A 23,737-nucleotide genomic window follows, 5' to 3' on the forward strand; every position below is an offset into this window, starting at 1 on the left:
AAACCCATAAACAGTTGTGACTATTTGCCTATCTGCCTGCCAATCCCTTTCCCGTGTCCTCCCTCTAGTCTGGACCTCCCTCCCCCTCCATATACGCTAGACCACCACTCTCCTTCAAACCTTTATTAAGGTCACATTTCCTCCCCTACCCCAAATAAGCCTTCTTTTGCCTGGCTCCTTCTCCCTTCTACGTCATCTAAGCATTTAGATCTGTACCCTTTGGGCAGTTGGTATTTATCTCATCCTTAACGCAGCTGCAGTTATGTACATATTCACAAATTATTTATATTATTGCCTGACTCCTTCTCTAGACTGTAAGCTCACTGTGGGCAGGGAATATGTCTCCCAACTGTGTTGGGATATACTTTCCCAAGTGCTTAGTACAGTGCTCTGCACGTAGTAAATGCTCAGTAAATATCATTGATCTACTGATTGTTTTGGGTTTTCCTTCTAGGATTTTTCCAGGAATGCAACCTGAAATTGGGGAAAATTTATGCTGAGAACTGAGAGAAGTCTTGCTGCTTGGAGGATTTTCATGAACTCTCTAGAGGACTTTTGGAAAAAAATCTACGAGCTAATTTTCATGTGTTTTCCTTTCCCACAGGAAATCTCATCATGGCTTAAACAATTTACCTTAACAAAGATTTGGGAAAAAACAAAACTCTGTGTCATTTCTCAGTTCTCAAATTAATATTCAACAACTTTAGGGACTCTTAGGCAGACCTGATGACATAGGACAAGGATGATACTATCTAGAGCATTATGTACAGTGTTTTCTGATTCATTTCTTCCAGATAAGATCTGTGATCAAGTCAGCGATGCTGTGCTAGATGCCCATCTCAAGCAAGACCCTAATGCAAAGGTTGCTTGTGGTAAGCCAAGACTCATTTTCTTCCTTTTGGAGCTATTAAGCTGTGTTATGAAGTTACTGCAGTGACTAGTAGTGGAAATAATAGTAATTACTACACACTCACTATAGGCAAAGCACTGTACCAAGTGTTGGGAAAGAAGGTCATGGATGAGTACACAGTTCTGAGCCCCTTTAGGACTCACAGTTTAAGAATGAGTGGTTAAAGGGGATTAAGTGACAGACACAAAAGGAAAGGTGGACAGAAATAAAACAGGACAAGAATGACAACGGAGAGGAATAATAATAACAGTGGTATTTGTTAAGCACTTACTAAGTGCCAGGCACTGTACTACGCACTGGAGTAGCTCAAGACAATCAGATTGGACACAGTCCCTGTCCCACATGGGGCTCACAGTGTTAATCCCCAGTTTACAGATGAGGACATTGAGGTAGAGAGAAGTGAAGTGACTTGCCCAAGCTGCTACAGCAGATAAGTGGCAGTGCTGGGAATAGAACGCAGGCCTGTGTTCTTTTCACTAGGCAATGCTGCTTCCCAAGTGGGAAGTTCATCCCTAGGGCAGGCAGCCAATCAGGCAGCCAAATGCCTCCTTAAGCCTCCTTCGGAGCCCTACTCGAAAATTTACTGAAGTTGGCCGTGTGTAGTGTCTAATGGCTTAGTACTGACTTTGTTTGTTCAGTGTGATCTCTTTCGTTCTGACAAAGAAATACTTAAGATCCTTCCAGTTTATCACAAAGGATGTGAGACTAGTTTCTCAGAGTTCTTGTCTTCCGAAAGACCCGATCGTATTTATTGAGTGCTTATTGAGAATAAGGCTAAGTAATAATAATAATAATTGTGGTATTTCTTAAGTGATTAGTATGTGCCAGCCACGGCGCTAGTGTGCAGTGCCCGGCACTAAATGCTGGAGTGGGTACGAGCAAATCGCGTTGGACACAGTCCCTGGCCCATGTGGGGCTCAGAGTCTCAATCCCCCTTTTACAGATGAGGTAACCGAGGCCCAGAGAAGTGAAGTGACTTGCCTAAGGTCACACAGCAGACACATAGCAGAGCCGGCATTAGAACCCATGACCTTCTGAATCCCAGACTCTTGCTCTATCCACTCTATCACCTTTCCCACAGTAATGCAGTCAAAATCCGTTGGAATTTCCTTTGCTCTTAGACCTTTATTTGTTTAGGTGCATGTATGCCTATTTGCTTAGACTTGGAACATTTCATATCCAAGATCGATCTTGTTGTCCATCTTGAAAAAAGAAGATCAAACAAACAGATCTCTAGCAGATGGTAAGGAATTTGAGAATACATGAAACCTTCTGGGTGACTGTGGGATATACCTATCATGTCAATGATGTGACAACACGCAGGTCAGCTTGCACAATCCCAACCTCAGTGGCAGAAGAATGCCGCCCAGGGTGCTTCTCTTCCGTCAAACCACTCCATCGCTCCATCCAGTACTCAGTGAGAGCTAGACCCCTCTGGGCTCTTAGAGCTCTTTCCTCCTTCACTTTAAAACTCAGGTTCAGTGATTTCTAATCCCTCCTCTGCCACCTGTCAGCTGTGTGACTTTGTGCAAGTCTCTTAACTTCTCTGTGCCTCAGTTACCTCACCTGTAAAATGGGGATTAAGACTGTAAACTCCACTTGAGCAACCTGATTACTTTGTATCTACCTCAGCGCTTAGAACAGTGCTTGGCACATAGTAAGCACTTAATAAATGCCATCATTATTACTGAGCAGAGTACTGGGAACCAGAACTTGATGTGTATGTATGTTTATGTATCCCGGAGAGTTCAATTAAATACCCTCCAAAATATGTGTTTGAGCTTAGTAAATTCATGGGTGGACTGAGCCTTGTTTTTGCTGCATATGCCCATCCAATGCTCAGTTACATTCTTCCATGTTATTGTTATGTTTTGTCAGCATTACTTGAACAACTCACAAGGTGCCTTGCTTTGACTATAAATCTATAGTTAGGAATAGGTAGAAGACTGTGACATGAAGTGACTCACCTTTGTCGTAGTCAGACTACGATTCCTCTGTCTCTTCTTGAAGGAGATTCTTTAGTGAGGAGGAGCCTGGTTTTTGAATGTCACAGATGGGTTCCTGCCCAGCTGAATGTTTTTTGGTTCCTTGAGGATAGAGAGAGGAGAGGAATCTGCCAATGTTGCAAGTGTGAAGCAGCGTGACCTAGTGAAAAGAGTATGGGAGGCAGCAGACCTCGGTTCAAATCCTGTCTCCTCCACTTACCTGTTGTGGGACCTTGGACAAGTCACTTATCTTCTCCATACCTCAGCTCCCTCGTCTGTAAAATGGGAATTCAATACCTGCTTTCCCTCCTATTTAGAATGTGAGCTCCATGTGGAGCTTGGTTATCATGCAACTCCCTCAGAGTTTAGTTTGTATCTGGCACAGAGTAAGAACTTAACAAATACCACAATACTACTACTAATTATTACTATTAATAATAATAAGTATTGGCAAGAAAGTTTCTCTGGGTCCACCTTCGGAGAGTGCTTTTCCATTCCATTCCTCAAGTTCTTCCTAGTGTTAGTTCTATTATTGCTATTTTATTTTTATATTGCACTCTCCCAAGCACTCTGGAAAGTGCTCGGCACACAGTAAGTGTTCAATAAATATGACTGATTGAATTAATGAAGTTAGTTCTGCCTTAGCATTTGAGAGACAGTGGTGGTATCCATGTTGACAATCAAGGGATTGTGCTTCGAACACTTGGCTGACTGTAAATTCGGATCTTAGTTTTTCCTCAATCCCTTCTCTTTCAGAAACGGTGTGCAAAACTGGAATGGTGCTACTGTGTGGGGAGATCACTTCGATCGCAATGGTGGATTACCAGCAGGTGGTTCGAGACACCATTAAGCACATAGGATATGACGACTCCGGAAAAGGTAGGAGGAGTGTGGAGGCCGGAAAATCGGGTCTCAGTTGGCTGGGAGCACACCTGTACCTTTCCGAGTCCAACAGATGATAGATCGACGCAGTCTCAGACAATGCTGCATCCCAACCGAAAACTAAGTGGCAGTTGGCAAGGAGGGACCAGGTTTTTGATGAAGCTTTTTGAGCTAAAGCGTCTTAAGGATAAAGAGCCAAGAGGTAACAATGAGAACAGTGCATGGTGCTGCAAACATCCAACATGACAACGTTTGCAATTAGGGGCAACTTATTGCATGCACAATGTGGTTGGGCTTTGCATTCTGCATTGGTCATTCTAGTCACACACTCATTCATGGGTGCATGCCTTATTGAAGGCACATCTCCTCCAAGAGGCCTTCCCTGACTGAATCCTCCTTTCCTCTTCTCCCACTTCCTTCTGCATCCCCCTGACTCTATCTCTTTATTCACCTCTGCCCCCCAGTTCCATAACACTTATATACATATCTGTAATTGATTTATTTATATTAATGTTGGTCTCCCCCTCTAGACTTAATTCGCTGTGAGTAGAGAACATCAGTTTATTGTTGTTTTGTACTCTTCCAAGTGCTTAGTACAATGCTCTGCACACAGTAAGCACTCAATAAATATGATCGAGTGAATGGATGAATGAATGATTTAATTCTCTGTCAGTGATGCCTTCTTTGAAGACAAGAGCACAACTGTATATTTAGATAAAGATAAATATAATAATAATGATAATAATTATGGTCCTTGTTAAGGCACTGAACTAAGTGCTGGGTTGGCTACAAGCAAATTGGGTTGGACACAGTCCCTGTCCCCTTTTGGGGCTCACAGTTTCAATCTCCATTTTATAGATGAAGTAACTGAGGCACAGAGAAGTGAAGTGACTTGTCCGAGGTCACACAGCAGACAAGTGGTGGAGGTAGGATTAGAACCCCTCACATTCTGACTTCTAGGTCGGTGCTCTATCACCTACGCCAAGCTGCGTCTCCGATATGGAGTGTAATTCAAAAGAAATGCTTCCCAGGTCATTCCATTAGAGTTCTTGGTAGGCGAAAAATTTTGATAGAGAGATGGCATTTTAGGGGGGCTGAGCTACTCTCAGATATTTACTTACTCTTGAGAAGCAGCATGGTTTAGTGGAAAGAGTCTGGACTTGGGAGTTAGAGGTCATGGGTTCGAATCCCGGCTCTGCCACTCGTCAGCTGTGTGACTGTGGGCAAGTCACTTGGCTTCTCTGTGCCTCAGTTACCTCATCTGCAAAATGGGGATGAAGACTGTGAGCCTCACGTGGGACAACCTGATTACCCTGTATCTACCCCAGCGCTTAGAACAGTGCTCTGTACATAGTAAACGCTTAACAAATACCAACATTATTACTATTATTATTACTCTGAACCACTGCCTGTTGTCACTGACTATCGGGAGAAGTGACCTTTTGCTTCAACTTGGAGAGAAAATAAGGTCTATCTTCTCATCCCTGAAGTGAGCAAAGGGATCAGTAGTAACAGTATTTATCCTGACTTTACTATGAGTAAAGCACTATGCTAGGCAAGGATATCTGGAAAAAACAAGTGCCTATGTCTAAGCACAGCTGACCATGTTATAGTTGAGTTCACAGTCTGGTTAATGGAATGGGATAGGGATAGGATGAGAATATCTTCTTCGATTTCCTTTCTTGACACTATGGAGCACCACACCCATTAGCCCCAGAGATAAAGCTTATCCACTGTGCAAATAAAGATCTGTCCTTCTGGTTTTTGTTTTTTTAAATGGTGTTTGTTAAGCACTTAACTATGTCCAGGCTCTTTACTAAGTGTTGGGGTAGATACAAGCTAACCAGGTTGGACACGGTCCAGGCCAACATAAGGCTCACGGTCTTAATCCCCATTTTGCAGATGAGGTAACTGAGGCACAGAGAAGTGAAGCGACTTGTCCAAGGTCACACAGCAGACAAGTGGTGGAGTCAGGATTAGAACCCGTGACCTTCTGACTCCCAGGCCGGTACTCTATCTACTATGTCACGCTGCTTCTCAATTGTGCGTAGGACAGTTCATTGTGGGTAGAGAAATGAACCTACTGACTCTTTAGAATTGGACTCTCCCAAGAGCTTAGAACAGTGGTCTGCAAACAGTTAAGTGCTCAATAAATACCACGGATTGATTGGTAGAACGAACAATACCTTATACCTCAGGTTTCAGACAATAGTGAGCCTTTCAGGAAGTTGTGTTTTAATATGTAAATCAAGTTAAAGAACATATTCAGCAAGTGGTGGCCTGTCAAAGAGCAAGAGATCCCAAGCCATAGAGGGTGCTACAAAAACTAAAAACTTTTACTATTTTAATGGTCTTTTTAAAGTGCTCACAATGTTCCAGACATTGTATTAAGTGCTGGGATATATACAAGCTAATCAGTTTAGACACAGTCCCTGTCCCTCATGGGGCTCTCATGCTTAATCCCCACTTTACAGACGAGGAAATCGAGGCACAGAGAAGTTAAGTGACTTGATCAAGGTCAAACAACAGGTATGTGGCAGAACTGCGATTAGAACCCAGGTCCTCTGACTCCCAGGCCCATGCTCTTTCCACTGGGCCATGCTACTAATAAGACAAGATGTTATATTGTCCTGTGCATGCTAACACAACACCTCTAAAGCACGCATGAAGTTGACTCTAGCCTTATCAGAGATGAGGAGTGAATCCCAAAGAGATGGCAAGAACGTTTCAATATTCTCCTCAACACAGCCTCTATCGTGGAAGATGAGGCCCTTGAAAACATAGAAACCCTGTCACGTACAAAGATATGACACTTGTCCCAACCCTTAAGGATATCTGTCACTGAAGAGGAGACATAAAAAATAGCAGAACACCTGCTAACCATTGACCAACCCCCTGAGATCAACCACCATGGAGTGGGCCCCCTGCTTCAACCCTGACTTGAGCTCTTCCTCCACAAACGGAACTCTGACAAGATTCCACAGGATCTCAAAGATAGCAACATCATTACCATCTTCAAGAAGAAAGGGTAAAAGATCATACTCTGCCAATGGTCAGGGCATCCTATTAATAACTTCTGCCAAGAAGATTCGCACCAGAGGACCACTGGATCGCTTCCTGAAAAATCACACTGTGGCTTCAGATCCCTCTCCATTCTCCATGCCCCACAGAGTAAAGCAGGGATACATGGCAAGCCCAATTCTGTTTAAATTATTCTGTGAATTCATGCTGGAAGATCCAACAAGAGATCAGGTTGACAGTATTAGAAGGCTCTTCTGTGTGTCTGGGAAACTATTTTAATTCAACAGGTGTTGCACATCACCTGAATTCCTCTAGAATCATTCATGAATTGCTGTAGGCAGATGAGAAGCAGCATGGCCCAGCAGGATGAGCCTGGGAGTCAGAAGGAACTAGGTTCTAATGTCAGCTCCCCCACTTGTCTGCTGCATGACCTTGGGCGAGTTACTTACCTTCTCTGTGCCTCTCAGTTACCACATTGGTAAAGTGGGGATTAAGAGAATGTAAGTTCTATATGGAGCATGGACTGTGGCCAACCTTATTATTTTGTATCTACCCTAGCGCTGTTTTCCATTTGTTATTGCTCTCCAAGATTAAAGTTCACCAGATCCAGACATCTGGAGAGCCAGTTATGAAACTGCCTACCAATGCTATGGTATTCAACGCAGCTGTTAGTACTGTGCCCTGCATAGAGTAAGCACTCAATAAATACGGTTGATTCATTTATTATGAAGCAATGTTTAGGGCGTTCTTTTTAACTATCTCCACTTGTGAGGTGCAGCGCACCCCTTAAAAAGCTGCTCAGATACACAACATGACTCCAAATGCCCTGTTGCCATGGCAGTGATTGAACAGTCAATATTTTGAGCCCCCTATTTGCATAGGACGTGTGGTACATTGTACAGCTTATCCTTCCATCAGTAATAATAATAATACTAACTGTGGCATTTGTTAAATGCTTACTAAGTGCCAGGCACTATACTAAGCACTGGGATGGATACAAGCAAATTGGGCTGAACACAGTTCCTGTTCCACATGGGACTCACAGTCTTAATCCCCATTTTACAGAGGCACAGAGAAGTTAAATTGATTTGCCCAAGGTCAGGCAGCAGAGTCCATGATGGAGACAGGATTAGAGCCCAGGTCCTTCGCACTCCCGGACTGTGCTCTATCCATTAGTTCACGCTGCTTCTCTGGACTTGTGTTTGAGCAGTTTCTCCAGTAGTGGCGTTGGCTGGGGCAAAGCCATCCACACTCTCTCACCCAGCCCCTCTGGCCAGCAGCAGGCATGGTAAAATGGCTACTGATGGTTAACGGCAATTTTAATGGTTATCAGCCATTTCGCCTTACCTGCCTTTGTATGGGATACCTTAGAGCACCTCGTGACAGAAAACACCTTAGTGAAAATAGACAGATGCACACTAAGTACAAATATCTAATGTCTGACTTTGACTTGTGAATTCTAGGTATTTGGACAGGGTGGATCTCCACTGAAACTAAGGTGCCTTTAATAACAATTCCTAAATTGGTACTAGATAATAGATTTCCCTCTCCCTCCACCACTGCCAGAGCCCTTACATCTTACCCTGGGGATCATTGCCAGTATTGTTCAATATTAGTGAGCTTCTTCATGGTAAAGCTCCTGGCCATTGATGGGCAATCCAAGTCAGAACTTAATTAAGGGTGAGGAGCCTTATTCCCTGAGTGTGCAGGTTAATGTATTTCTTGCCCTCAATTCCCCATTAGGTAAGTCAGAAGGGATTATGGAGAATGTTGTGAGGAAAAATAAGTGTAAAATAGCCTTGGAGCCAATGAATATCAAAGGAGGGGGTTGCAAATCAAGACAGGAAGCAGTGGGGGAGGTGACTGAGCTTTTTGGGTTAGGGAAGAAGCAGTAGAGGTTGATTTTTTTTTTCCTCATCAGCGACCTGGTTAACATTTCTCTTGGCTCCCTCAGTTCAAACCAAGTTTTTTTTGTCTATGTTGACGAGGAAAAGGCCCTGGGAGGTTGGTTTCAAGGAATTTGTCTACCATCTCAGTTATATTGTATTCTCCTAAGCATAGTACAGTGTTCTGCACAGAGCAGAACATAGTACAGTGAGCATAGTACAGTGTTCTGCACTCAATAAATACCACTGATTGATTGGTAAATCATTCTAATTGAATTACAACCTGGGATGAAGACTGTGAGCCTCACGTGGGACAACCTGATTACCCTGTATCTACCCCAGCGCTTAGAACAGTGCTCTGCACATAGAAATTGCTTAATAAATACCAACATTATTATTATTATTCTAGTTATTCTACAACCCTAGAGATTCTGTCGTCTCTGCGTACTCTCTCGTATCATCAATAGATGGTGCATGATGAGGCTGGAAGAAAGCAGATTCCATTTAAGAGGAGGTGGATCCCTCTGTGATTTCCCTCTTTACATCTCTTAAGAATTTTTGCACTCACTACTATCCTTTGCACATTAAACACAGTGTTTCATAGTATACTATTTTGGCCCTTCTTCCTCCTAATGGTAAATTATTTTATGGTTGCTTCCCCTCAAAAACTCTGCCCACAGTAGATGTTCAATATATACCACCGATTGATTGATAATGTATCCAAGGTGAGAAAAGGATGGGCCCCATCCTATGATCTTGTGTCCATCCCAACGTTTAGCACAGTGTTTGGCCTAATAAGAACCTAATTATTGCCATAATACAGGAATGCCAAGTCCCTGAGAAACAGAGTCCTGGGCAGGCAACTCATACAGCCTTTTTAAATGGTGTTTAAGTGCTTACTTGGTGCCAAGCACTGTACAAAGCACTGGGGTAGGCGCAAGCTAATAAGTTTAGATACGGTCCCTGTCTTACGTGGGACCCATAGTCTTAATCGCCATTTGACAGATGAGGGCTCCGAGGCATGGAAGTGAAATGACTTACCCAAGGTCACACAGCTGACAAGTGGGGGAGCCGCAATTAGAACCCAGGTCTTTCTGACTCTCCGGCCAGTGCTCCGTCCACTAGGCCACGCTGCTTCCCTTGCCCACTGTGTGCGGGGATCAGGCCTAGGACTCTTTCCTTGGGTGAATGGATGTCGTCTGGATCTGGTGGTAGGCTGATTACCGACTCGCCCCTGCTTTTCTTCTTCCCAGGCTTTGACTTCAAGACCTGCAATGTGTTAGTGGCACTGGAGCAGCAGTCCCCTGACATTGCCCAAGGGGTTTATCTGTACAGAAACGAAGAGGATGTTGGTGCCGGTGATCAGGTAAGGAATCATTATTTACTCTCCTACTTAGATTAGAAGCCCCATGAGGGACAGGGACCGTGTGGTGAATATAAGCCACGGATATAAGTCATTTAGACTGTGAGCCTGTTATCGGGTAGGGATTGTCTCTATCTGTTGCCAAATTGTACATTCCAAGCGCTTAGTACAGTGCTCTGCACATAGTAAGCGCTCAATAAATACGATTGATTGCATGAATGAATGAATGAATGAAGCCCATCAGGTTGGACACAGATCCTTATCCCATGTGAGACTCACAGTCTCAATCCCCATTTTACAGATGAGGTAACTGAGGCACAGAGAATTGAAGTGATTTGCCCTAGGTCACACAGGAGACAAGTGGCGGAGTCGGAATTAGAATCCTCGCCCTGAATCCCAGGCCTGTGCTCCGTCTACTAGGCCATGCTTCTTCCTCTCTGCCCCAGCATTTAGAACAGTGCTTGGCTCATAGTAAGAACTTAACAAGTAACGTATATATATATATATATATATGTATTTATATACTATAGTTCTCTCTATATAGACTGTAGTCGTTAGATGTGTATATTGTGTAGTCCCATATATATAGACTGTAAGCTCATCCTCTAGACTGTAAGCTTGTCGTGGGCAGGGAATGTGTCCATTTATTGTTATATTGTACTCTCCCAAGTGCTTACTACAGTGCTCTGCACATATTAAGCTGTCAATAGATATGCTTGATTGACTCTTTCTCTCTTTCTTTCTCTCCATATATATTTATCTATTACTCCTACAATGGAAGGACTTAAATTCTATTTAGTTCATCGCTGTCTCTGAGCACTGTTTAGCACCAACTCTTGGGTGGAAGGCCATCGATTAGATTAATCACTCAATAGTACTGAACACATACTGTTTGCAGAGCACTGTACTAAGTACTCGAGAGGAGAAAACAGTAGTTCAGTAAAATCACTCATCTCTCCAGTTTCCAAACCCTTACTCTTCACCCACTTGCCCCACAGTACTTCTGAATCTTTCCGATTCCAAGAAAGTTGGAAATCCTGGCTCTCTGAGTTGAGCTTCTGACAATTAGGAAGTGTGGAAAGCTAGCTTCAGGGAAAAACACACATTCTCAAATGGCTTGTCTGAGCGAAATGGAGAGAGCTTGGTATTGGGTATCAGGAGACCTGCGTTTTAATTCCAACTCTGCCACTGGCCTGCTGTATGACCTTGGGAAAGTCACTTAACCTTTCTGGGTCTCAGTTTGCTCACCTTTGAAATGAGGATAATATACCTATTCTACTTTTTTGGGGTCAAACTGTTTGTGAGGCAGGGATTGTGTTTGATCTGATTAATTGCATCTAACAGAAAATCATTTAATAAATATTATAACAACTATTTTGTCAGTTCAAATGTCACTCAAAGTAGACCTGGCATTTCCCATACAGACGAGATCCATACAGGCAGACCAGTGGTTGGGGTAGGAAACTGGGTGAATGTAGGGCATCTAAGGTGTTTAGGTGAAATTTATTTGCACTTTTAACACCCTAAGGGCAGGGCTGACAGCCAGAACTACATTCTTACCTCTCTGCAATCCTTAAGCATAAGGTCTGAAGCAGAGCTGAGGACAATTTGGTTGCAAGCTCTGACTACTCCACTCATTAAAGGCTTAGGTCTGTGAAGTTCCCTAAGTCTCAGATGTCAACTATCATTTTGGTTTTTTTACATGCCCAGTGCCTCCTACCAATGAGACTGCTGTTGAGTGGATTTCAAGTACTTTTGGGTGGTAGGAATCGTAAGCCTATAATTGCTATGTCCCAGTGAGATAACAGACATGAAATAAGAGAAAACTCGCAGATTCACACTCCTTACTAACTGAAATGACATATTATTCCTCACAAACTAGAAAATAGAAAGAAATGACAGCTGAATCAATCTATTTAGTAACACACTGCTGGGTCTGACATAGAGTTTTACTTAAAATCAACCTGAGTAAACAGAATGCAACTGAGTTGCATGCTCTGGCTTGGTCTCCTGGGCACATTAAGTATAGGAGGTGCCATGCACTTGTAGGTTAGGCTAATAGCTATTTCGTTCACACATTGAATCGTATTAAGCATTTACTGTGTGCAGAGCACTATATTAAACGTTTGGGAGAGTACAATACAACAATAAACAGACACCTTCCCTGTCCACAGTGAACTCTGGGTGTGTGTGATTTGGGGCAGTGCATTTGCCAAGGTTAAACACATTAAAAAGAGTTGAGGGCTTGAGTAGTTTCCCTATTTTGGGGTTCACCGTATCACAGGCTACAATGTCCCCAGAACTCTTTTCCTTTTGATGTTTCAGACCGCTTTTGTGTTTGAGGGGAAAATACTGTAAGAACAGAAAAGCCATTATTGGGTCAGACCACTGATCCACCCAGCCCAACATTTGGCCTCCAGGAATAGCAGCAAGATATTTGGAGGAACCTCCATGACGCCCATCCTCATGTTTTGAGTTTGAACTACGTAACATACCCAACACTCCCATTAAGGGACTTTTGTCCTCTTGTTTATCCAAATCCCTCCCGAACCTGCTGTTCGTTTCCACCTTCTGGGGAACAGATTCCATTAGCTTCACCAACATTTCATGACAATGTGGTCATTGTAGTATCTGACCTTGGTTCGAGAACTGACCCCCGCATTTTACGGTACTGTTTCTATGAGAAAAATCATCCCGACTCAGTGTTTTGACTCGCGATGCGTTTTTCAGGAAACGGTTGTGTTGTAAGTCTGAGGACTACCTGTGTCCCCACCTTCATGGCATTTCTGCACATAGTTAACACTCAGTAAATATCAATGGATTGAATGATTGATCCCCACCCCAGCAGAGATTAGTGTCAGTTGCACACTTGGAGATTTCACTGTACCCAGTCAATCAATCACGTTGTTTTTTCAATTAATCATAATTGTTGAGCACTTACTGTGTGCAGAGCACTGCACTAAGCGCATGGGAGAGTGCAGTATAACAGAGTTGGTAGACATGTTCTCTGCCCACAGTGAGCTTATACTGTAGAGGATGAATTTACAGTTTAGGTGGCCTATGAAGATGTCAACCAAAATCAATTTTAGCATTGACTCACGGGGAATGCCCTCACTTACATTTCTCGTTCATTCAGTCAATCGTATTTATTGAGTGCTTACTGTATGTAGAGCACTGTATTAAGCACTTGGGAGAGTACAATATAACAATAAACAGACACCTTCCTTGCCCACAGTGATCTTATAATCTATCTGGAAATGTGACCATTTAACCCCACCCTTTGTCTTTTTTCTTTTGGTCAATATTCTTTCCATAAACAATCAATCACTCCATTCCTATGATTAGTAAGGTACTTTAAAAGCCTTTTGAAAATAGAAATCGCCTCTATTCCATTGCTTATTGCCTTATTCAAAGACCCCAGAAGTTTAGCGAGGCACAATGTTCCCCTACAGAAATCACACTGTCTTCCCCATAACAAGTTGGGTTTTTCAGAAGGCCCCCAATCCTAAACTGAATGATCAGTTTCTACGAATTTGCCAGGTTTTCCTAGAATGATCTCTGGAACTCTTTTAATAGATGGGAGTTACTCTGGCAACTCTCTGGAACTCTTTTTATAGATGGGAATTATTCTGGCAACTTTCCAGTCTTCCAGGACGGGAGCAATTTGTCACAATCGGTTCCATACTCTCACCAGAATTCTCAGCTGGATGCCATTCAGTCCTGGTGATTGGTTTACAGCTAGTGGATAACTTTGGTCTAACCACATCCTGTGAGGTCACCACAATACGATTCAGTTCCGCTGATCTGTTTGCTTCACAGAGCAACTTGAGTATGGAACATCTTCCTTTGTCCTAGAACTTCTAAATATCTCCCATTTTTTTTCTGAGTGTCCCTTAATGTCTAGGTGTTCTATGGATTCCTGAGCTGGGTTCTAGTTTTTGATAGAATTGAAGAACCTTTGCTTTTTTTAAATTAATTTTTCAAATAGTATATAAGTGCTCACTATGTCCAGGCACTCTCCTAAGCGCTGGGGTAGATACAAGCTAATCAGACTTTTTTTCACGGTATTTGTTAAGCACTTCCTATACGCGAGGCATTGTACTAAGCACTGGGGTAGAAGCAAGCTAATCAATCAATGATACTTAATCAGTGGTATTTATTGAGTGCTTACTATGTGCAGAGCACTGTACTGCTTGGGAGTGTTGGACACAGTCCCTGTCCCACTTGGGGCTCATAGTCTTAATCCCCATTTTACAGATGAGGTAACTGAGGAACAGACAAGTGAAATGACTTGCTGAGGATCACACATAAGATAAATGGTAGAGCCAAGATTAGAACCCAGATCCTTCTGACTCCCAGGCCCATGCTCTAGCCACTAATCCACACTGCTGCTGGCTTTGGGATCCCTTGTGAGGCTCACCAAACTCCTTTTTGGCCACCTTATTTCCTGTTTATTATTTTTTATGACTGCCACTCTCACCTAATATGAGCTTTTCTGTCCATCTCATTCACTTACTATTGTGCTCTGCACCATAGTAAATACTAAATAAATATAATTAATTGATTTATATAAGATAATTAGATTGGCCATAGTCCTTGTCCTACACAGGACTCACAATCTAAAAGCAGGGAGAGCAGGAATCTTAACCCTATTTTACCATGAGGAAACTGAAGGCCAGAGAAGTTGAGACTTTCCCAAGGCCACAGAGCAGGCCAGAGGCAGAGCTGGGCCTAGAACTTGGAGTTCCTTACTCCTGGTTCCACTTTCTCCCAAGTGGGCCACATGATCTCCCATTTCTCCTATAGTGAGGTTGTGTTGTGTACTTGCAGAACCCTGCATTAAAAGGAAGATTGCAGTACTCACCCCAATACTGAGCTGTACAAACGTTCACTCTGCTGACTCCAGGCAGATGCCCTGTCAGAAGAATATTTCCTAATTCCGCTGTGGTGTTCTAGCTAAGATCTGTAGGGATAAGTTGATTATTGCATTTTGCTTTTTATTTTTTTACAGTATTCATTAAGTATTTACTATGTGCCAGGCACTGTATTAAGCGCTGGGGTAGATACAAGATAACTAGGTTGGACACAGTCCATGGGCTCACAGTCTTAATCCACACTTTTACAGATGAGGTAACTGAGGCCCAGAGGAGTGAAGTGACTTGCCTAAGGTTACACAGCAGACTCGTGGTGGACCCAGAATTAGAGCCAAAGTCCTCTGCCTCCCAGCCCACATTCGATCCATTAGGCAAGTCCTCTTCCCAGGTTTCTGCTATAGGTTCCCGCTTTCTGGGAAGGGACCTATGTGTTCTCTTGAAGAACTCCGCCTCATGATTTGATTCAATGGTGGGAATCTCAACCATGACAACTAGCCAAATCAGCGAAGAGAAAAATTACAGTTGCAAGCTATAGAGCAGATGAGTCCTCAAAACCTCACTTATTGTGCTTCATGGGGTTGGTCTGTTCTTTAAAATGGAGATTCTCCCTTCCTGCAGGGTTTGATGTTCGGCTACGCCACGGATGAGACGGAAGAATGCATGCCCCTCACGATCATTCTCGCTCACAAGCTCAATGCCCGGATGGCCGAACTGAGACGCTCTGGGGTCCTTCCCTGGCTGAGGCCTGATTCCAAAACTCAGGTAAGTCCCTTCCTTGGCCCTGGCTGAGAAAACGCAAACCGCTCAAGTTCTCTTCAGTTGAAGTTTATGAAATCATTCATTCCAAACAGACCCGATGCCACTCCCAGAAACCTGAGGGAATTTAATTTTAGAGGAGAGCTGTAAGCTTCTTGTGGGCAGGGATCTCATCTAGTAACTCTATTGTAGTATCATATTTCTCTAGAGCTTAGTACAGTGCTCTGCATCCAGGAAGTGCTCAGTAAATGCCACTGATTGATTCAATTCCAGGCATTTTATCCTTGGTCGTGCCTCACCTGGGCACCATAGACTACAAGACTCCCCAGAAATGGTTGCATTTTCTACTCCAAGAGCCCACACCTGCCAGCTGTGAAGTCTCCTCAGGGCTCAAGTTCAGGCTTTTTTTGCTCTTTATGCTTTTCCCTTTTCCTCAATATCTATCCACTTCAGAGGGACCCATCCACAGTGAAAATCACCAAGTCTTGTCTTGCAGTTGGTCTTACATCTGAAAAACTTTTACTAAGCTATCCCATTCATCCTCTCTTCACTGCATTTAGGCATTTAAGTAATCTCCACATTTTATACATGAATGAAATGAAGCAAAGACCTGGTCTAAATGTAAGAAATGCAGTTTCCCATACGTACACCATTGCTATTACCAGTAAAGACAAAGTTAGACAAATCTTGAAGGGCTTTAAAGTGCGATCTCCTAGTGGGTGGGAATCACGTCTACTAATTCATTCATTCACTTAATCACATTTATTGAGCGCTTACTGTGTGCAGAGCACTGTTCTAAACCCTTGGGAGAGTACAATACAATAAACATACCCTGCCCATAATGAGCTTAGAGTCTAGAGACTGTATTCTATTCTACCAATTCTCTTCTTTCCCAAGCACATAGTACATACTCTGCATACAGTTAGCACTCAATACATACCAATGATTGATTGATTGGAAAGTGTTCTGGGACACTTGTCAGATCCATTTCCCAGTGAGGTTCATGCATTCTGCCTTTCCCTTTTTGTCCCTTGCTTTGTAGTGAGAATTCTGCTTCCTCAATCGTCAAAGCATCAGCTGCTACCTGCAGGTTCTCTTTTATGAAAGTGGCATGTAAACAGTGTACTCTTTCTCTGATTAATCCCTGAAAAACAGTTTTCGATGTCAGTCAACCCATCCCAACTACTCATTTTTCAGGCTAGCCTATTTATTTCAAACAAGTGAGGCTACAGATGCTCTGGCAGGGACGGTGGGGGTGGGGAGTACCGGTGGTGGCCCCCAGGCTTCTGGAGGGGCTGGTGAATCTGTCAATCATATTGGATGAGCACTTACTGTGTGCAGAGAACTGTATTAAGCACTTGCGAGAGTGCAATACTGGCCTAGTGGAAAGAGCTGAAAGACCTGGCTTCTAATCATGGCTCGGCCATTTGTCTGCTCTGTGATCCTGGGGAAGTCACTTCACTTCGCCTCAGTTCCCTCGTCTGTAAAATGGGTATGAAGGGACTGTGCTCAACCTGATTATTTTTTATCTACCCCAGTGCCTAGAACTGGGTGTCAGAAGACCTGGGTTCTAATCTCAGCTCTGTCAAGTGCTTGGTGTGCACTTTGTGCAATTTATTGAACTTCTCTGTGCCTCAGTTTCCTCACTGTAAAATGAGGATTAAATACCTGTTCTTCCTCCTACTTAGCCTGTACAATCTATGTGGGACAGGGACTGTATCCAACCTGATGAAGTGCTTAATTCAATAGTATTTATTGAGCGCTTACTATGTGCAGAGCACTGTATTAAGCGCTTGGAATGTACAAGTCGGCAACAGATAGAGACAGTCCCTGCCCTTTGATGGGCTTACAGTCTAATTGGGGGAGACAGGAAGACAAGAACAATGGCAATAAATAGAGTCAAGGGGAAGAACATCTCATAAAAACAATGGCAAATAAATAGAATCAGGGTGATGTACATCTCATTAAACAAAATAAACAAAATAAATAGAGTGATGAAGATATATACAGTTGAACGGACGAGTACAGTGCTGAGGGGGTGGGACGGGAGAGGGGGAGGAGGAGAGGGAAAGGGGGGAGAACAGATATAATGATAATGATGATGATAAAAATGATGATAATGATGGTATTTGTTAAGCACTTATTATGTGACAAGCATCATTCTAAGCCCTGGGAAGATACAAGCTAATCAGGTTGGATACAGTCCCTGTTCCCCATGGGACTCACAATTTTAATCCCCATTTTACAGATGAGGTAACTGAAGAACAGAGAAGTTTACTCATTCATTCAATAGTATTTATTGAGCGCTTACTATATGCAGAGCACTGTACTAAGCGCTTAGAATGTACAATTCAGCAACAGATAGAGACAATTCCTTCCCAATGACGGGCTTACGGTCTAATCGGGGGAGAGAGATGGACAAAAACAAGACAACACAATCATGATAAATAGAATCAAGGGGATGTACATTTCATTAACAAAATAAATAGGGTAATAAAAATATCTACAAATGAGCACAGTGCTGAGGGGAGGGGAAGGGAGAGGGGGAGGAGCAGAGGGAAAGGGGGCTTAGCTGAGTGGAGATGAAGGGGGGAAGGGGGAAGGGGCGGAGGGGGAGCAGAGAGGGAGCAGGGGGAGCAGAGAGGGAGCAGAGGAAGCAGAGGGAAAAGGGGAAGCTCAGTCTGGGAAGGCCTCTTGGAGGAGGTAAGCTCTCAGTAGGTTTAAGTGACTTGCCCAAGGTCACACAGCAGACAAGTGGCAGAACTGAGAGTAGAACACAGGTTCTTCTGACTCTCAAGCCCAGGCTCTGTCTACTAGGACACGCCGCTTCACTAGGCCACGCTGCTAACAACACAAATAATGAGTGAAATCCTGGCTGGAGTTTGCATCAGCAGATGCAAATTAGCGAATTTTTGGAGAGAGGGAGAAATGTAAAGACAATTGGCTTTTATCGTGCCTTGAAACTGGCAAACAAAGGCTCCCTGGCTTTTAACTTTTTCCTTGTACTTGGAATGTCCTGTCTCCACCTGGTGGATGATACTGTGATGTGGAAATTGCAAGGTGATTCACAGAAAAGGAAATCTTAGAATATGGGCAGCTTCAGGTTCATGGGAAGAAGCAGTCCACCTAGATAGAAAAGCATTCTTTCTTTGGTTATGCAGGGTAAAATGAGATATAATTATATTCACTAAACACTGTACTAAGCACTGGGGTAGGTACAAGATCATTAGGTCCTACTTGGGGTTCACAGTCTCAATAGGAGAGAAAATAGGTATTGAATCCCCATTTTGCTGATGAGGTAACTGAGGCCCAGAGAAGTTAAATAACTTGCAGACACAGCAGACAAGCGACCCAGCTGAGATTAGAACCCAGGTCCTCCGACTTCTAAAGTGTTCTTCCCACTTGGCCACACTGGTTCTCATAGGAATATCCCTGGGTACAGAAAGAGATTTGGCATTGATCCAAATGAAAGTGCCCAGGAGGACTCTCGAATGGCTCACTACGTTCATCCTGTCATACCTGTTTCCTTTCCCTGTCTAGTTTCCGCCAGGGCCTCTTCCTAGACTATTGAACTTGGCCCCAGTGTAGGGTCTGTAGCCACATGTGACACTTGAAAGAGAAGCCGTGTTCCCTGGGATTTATCCTTCAGAGGATTAGGGGTTTAGTCATGGGAGCTACTGGAAAAATGGGCAGTTCTCAAGACAACCTTTAATCCTAGTACCTGACACACTGTTTCTAAGGGATTTTTTCTTCTTTCAAAGACATTTTTACTCCAATTAGAATGATTTATCAGAACAGCCTCAGCTGTTTTATAGATAGGCAGGTCTTATAAAGAAGGATAAAATAATAATAATAATAATGATTATTATGGTATTTGTTGTTAAAAATTTACTATATGTCAAGCACTGTCCTAAGAGCTGGGGTAATACAAATTTTTCAGGTTGGACATAGTCTCTGTCCTACATGGGACTCAGAGTCAAAGTAGGAGGGAGAACATTTTACAGGTGAGGATACTGAGGCTCAGAGAAGATAAGTGACTTGGCCAAGGTCAAACAGCAAGCAACTGGCAGAGCCAGGACTAGAAGCCGGATCTTCTGACTCCCAGGCCCGTATTCTTTCCATTAGGCCACAATTCTCTAGTTGACTGCTGAGGCTGGCCATCTTCCTCTTGTTTAGATTTCTCATCTGTAAAATGGGGATTATGACCGTGAGTCTCACGTGAAACAAGGACTGTGTCCGATCTGATTAACATGTATCTACCCCAGAGCTTAGAACAGTAGTCCATACACAGTACTTGCTTAACAAATACCATTTTTATTAATTACATCAGCAAGGAGGCTAATGCAGCTGTAGTCAGGACAGCATATGATAAGAGCTTGGATCAACACGGTAGCAGTTTGGATGGACAGGCAGGGGAGGATTGTAGTTGTGTTGGGAAGGTAGAAATGACAGGTAATCAATCTCCATTTTACAGAGGGAGAAACTGAGGCTATCCATCCATCGTATTTATTGAGTGGTTACTGTGTGCAGGGCACTATATTAAGCTCTTGGAAGATGCAATCAATATAACAGAGTTGGGAGACATGTTCCCTGCCCACAGCGAGTTTACAGCCTAGAGGGGGGAGAAAGACATTCATATAAATGAATAAATTATGAAAATGTAAACAGGTGTTGTGTGGCTGAAGAAGAGGTGAATAAAGAGTACCAATCCCAGGAAGGGGAAGAGCAGAAGGGAGTGGGAGAAAAGGAAATGAGAGCTTTGTCGGGGAAGGCCCCTTGGAGGAAGTATGATTTTAATAAGGTTTTGAAGGTGGGAAAAGTGAACATCTGTTGAATATGAAGAGGGAGGCCATTCCAGGCCAAAGGCAAGATGAGGGCAAGAAGTAGGTGGCAAGATAGGTAGAGTGAGTAGGCTGGCATTAGAAGGGTGAAGTGTGCAGACTGGGTTGTAGTAGGAAATCACAGAGGTAAATTAGGAGGGGGCAAGATGATTGAATCTTTAAAGTCTATGATAAGGACTTCTGTTTGATACGGTGGTGGGTGGGCAACCCAGAAGGTTCTTGAGGAGTGGGGAACATGGACTGAACATTTTTGTAGAAAAATGATCCTGTCAGCAGAGTGAAGTATGGACTGGAGTAGGGAGAGACAAGAGGCAAGGGAAGTCAGCGAGGAGACTGATGTAGTAATCAAGGTGGGTTTAGAAGAAATCAATCAATAGTATTAATTGAGCATTTACTTTGTGCAGAGCACTGTACTGAATGCTTGAATTAACATGGTAGCCATTTGGATGGAAGTATAGAAAAGTTGAATGACTTTCCCATAATCACATACAACAGGCAAGAAGGGGGGGCAGGATTAGAACCCAGTTCCTCTGACTCCCAGGCCCTGCTCTTTCCACTAGGCCTGCAGGCATGACAGTGACTTAGTGTTTCTCTCCCCATCTAGGTGACTGTTCAGTATACACAAGATAATGGAGCAGTCATCCCCGTGCGGGTCCACACGATTGTCGTTTCAGTACAGCACAATGAAGATATTACCCTGGAGGAAATGCGCAAAGCCTTGAAGGAGCATGTGATCCAAGCTGTTGTCCCTTCCAAATACTTGGACAATAACACCATTTATCACTTGCAGCCTAGTGGAAGGTTTGTCATCGGAGGGCCACAGGTAATTTCCTCATATCTATTTCCTTTGGCATTTTCACTTTAAACTTTTTTTTTTGAGTGGCATTGGTTACCTGCTTGCCGTGCACCAAGCACAGTATTAAGCGCTGGGGTGGATAGAAGTTAATCAGGTTGGACACAGCCCCACATGGGACTCACAGTCTTAATTGATCCCCATTTTACAGATGAGGTAAGTGAGGCTCAGAGAAGTGAAATCGCTTGCTAAGGTCACAGAGAAGACAAGTGGCAGAGCCGGATTTAGATCCCAGGTCCTGATTTCCAGGTCCATGCTCTGTCCACTAGACCCCACTGCTTCTCATTTCCCACTGTATTACTCCACATATATTTTTCCCCTACAACCATTCTCGGACGCTTTCTGTTCACATCATGGGATTTTATGACTGGACACTGAAAACCAAGGCATAGGTAGGTGCTTTCTCTGATAATGATAATTATTATCATTATTATTATCATTGCTATCAATAATAATAATGATGATAATGGCGACATTTGTTAAGTGCTTACTATGTGCCAAGCACTGCACTAAGCACTGGAGTAGATATAAGATATTAGGGTTGGACATAGTCCCTGTCCCACCCAGGGTTCACATTCTAAGGTATGAAGGAAAAGTGTTGAATCCCCATTTTATAGATGAGGAAAGTCATGGATACCAGAGATACAGTGAGAGTGAAGATCTGGGTTCAAGTAGGTGAAAAATAAGAGCAAGTTGGTTGTTACTCATGAAAGGTTTGACTGACCTTTCATTATTAGCAAATCCCTACCAATCAACTAATTAATCAGTGCTATTTATTGAGCACCTACTGTATGCAGAACACTGTACTAAATACTTGGGAGAGTGCCACAGAAACAACCAAATAATTCTTCAATTTCCCTTTCATTTTATTTACCCCACACTTTTTTCTTTGAATGAAACAATGTAACTTAATAGACTGACCTCAAACTCATTTTAATTATGTATAAAATCAATTTTCTATTGCCTTAAACTACTTTTCAGAGAGTAATGCTGAAGCATAGTATGCACTCTGTATTTCTATTGTTCTCAAGGATCAGAACTCCCCCCACCCCTGCCCCTCAAATTCCCATTCCCTTTCACCACTTCCATACTCAAGATTCATTCAATCGTATTTATTGAGCACTTACTGTGTGCAGAGCGCTGTACTAAGATCTCACTCCACCCATCCCAGGCCATTTCACTTCACCTGGATTCTGACAATCGATCGTATTTATTGAGCACTTAACTGTGTGCAGAGCACTGTACTAAGCACTTGTGAGAGTTCAGTATAACAGAGTTGGTAGACACATTCCCAGCCCCAACAAGCTCACTGTCTAGAGGGGGAGACAGACATTGATATAAATAAATAAATTACAGATAGGAACATAAGTGGCGTGGGGCTGAGGGAGGGGTGAATAAAGGGTGCAAATCCAAGTACAAGGGCGATGCAGAAGGGAGTGGGAGAAGAGGAAATGAGGCAGTGGAGGAAGAGCCCATCCCTCTCATCTCTTGATGCTAAAGCACACGTCCTCAACCCCACTCCCTTCGCCAACCTTAACTCCTTCAGCTACCTTGCCCTTCAGGGACTTCACTGCTCTAGCACCTCCAACCCCTAGCCCTCATTCACTGCCACAGTCCGCTTCCTCCCCTCCACTCACCTCCTGCAGTGAGGCAGCTGGCAGAAATCCCAGCTCCAGGCTGCCTTCTCCCACTATAAACTCACGCCCTCATGTTTTAACTCAGCTCCGTTCGCTGTTCGACAACACTATTATTTCTCTCTCGATGACTCACACACCCACAACCCCACCTGCTATTCCAAACCTTCAACTCCCCCCGAAGCCCCCGGTCTTCCCCCCAGCACCACCCTTCCTGATCCCTAATGACCTTGTCCAACTACTTTAATGGTAAAATCTTAGCCATCAGGCCTGAACGCTTCCGGATTTCTCCATCAACCTCCTAAAACACTCCACCTGTTCCTCCTCATCTTCCCACTGTCACTAAATCCTGTCAGTTAAACCTTCACAAAAGATTCCCTTTCCCCTCCATCCAAACTGCTACCACATTAATCCAGCACTTATCTTATCTCGCCTTGATTACTGTAGCAGCCTCCTTGCTGACTTCCCTGCCTCCTGTCTCTCCCCACTCCGGTCCGTACTTCACTCTGCTGCCTGGATCATATTTCTACAAAAATGTTAAGTCCAATTTTCCCCACTCCTCAATAACCTCCAATGGCTGGCCATCCAGCTCCGCATCAAACAGAAATATCTTACCATCGGGTTTAAAACAGTCAATCACCTTGCCCCCTCCTACCTCGCTTTGCTTCTCTCCTATACACAATCCAGTCCACACATTTCACTCCTCCAATGTCAACCTACTCGCTGTACCTC

General features: G+C 43.5%; 1 protein-coding gene across 1 annotated transcript in view; it reads left to right on the forward strand.

The window, feature by feature from the left end:
• Positions 1–23,737, forward strand: part of MAT1A (methionine adenosyltransferase 1A) — a 45,149-nt gene that overhangs the window by 7,507 nt on the left and 13,905 nt on the right. The window contains exons 2-6 of the mRNA XM_029060615.2: positions 795–872; positions 3,652–3,774; positions 9,938–10,050; positions 15,540–15,683; positions 21,123–21,341. Coding sequence (XP_028916448.1) covers positions 795–872; positions 3,652–3,774; positions 9,938–10,050; positions 15,540–15,683; positions 21,123–21,341 — 677 coding nt within the window. The remainder of the gene's footprint in view (positions 1–794; positions 873–3,651; positions 3,775–9,937; positions 10,051–15,539; positions 15,684–21,122; positions 21,342–23,737) is intronic.

This window comes from Ornithorhynchus anatinus, chromosome 3 (genome assembly GCF_004115215.2).
Source record: "Ornithorhynchus anatinus isolate Pmale09 chromosome 3, mOrnAna1.pri.v4, whole genome shotgun sequence".
NCBI lineage: Eukaryota > Metazoa > Chordata > Mammalia > Monotremata > Ornithorhynchidae > Ornithorhynchus > Ornithorhynchus anatinus.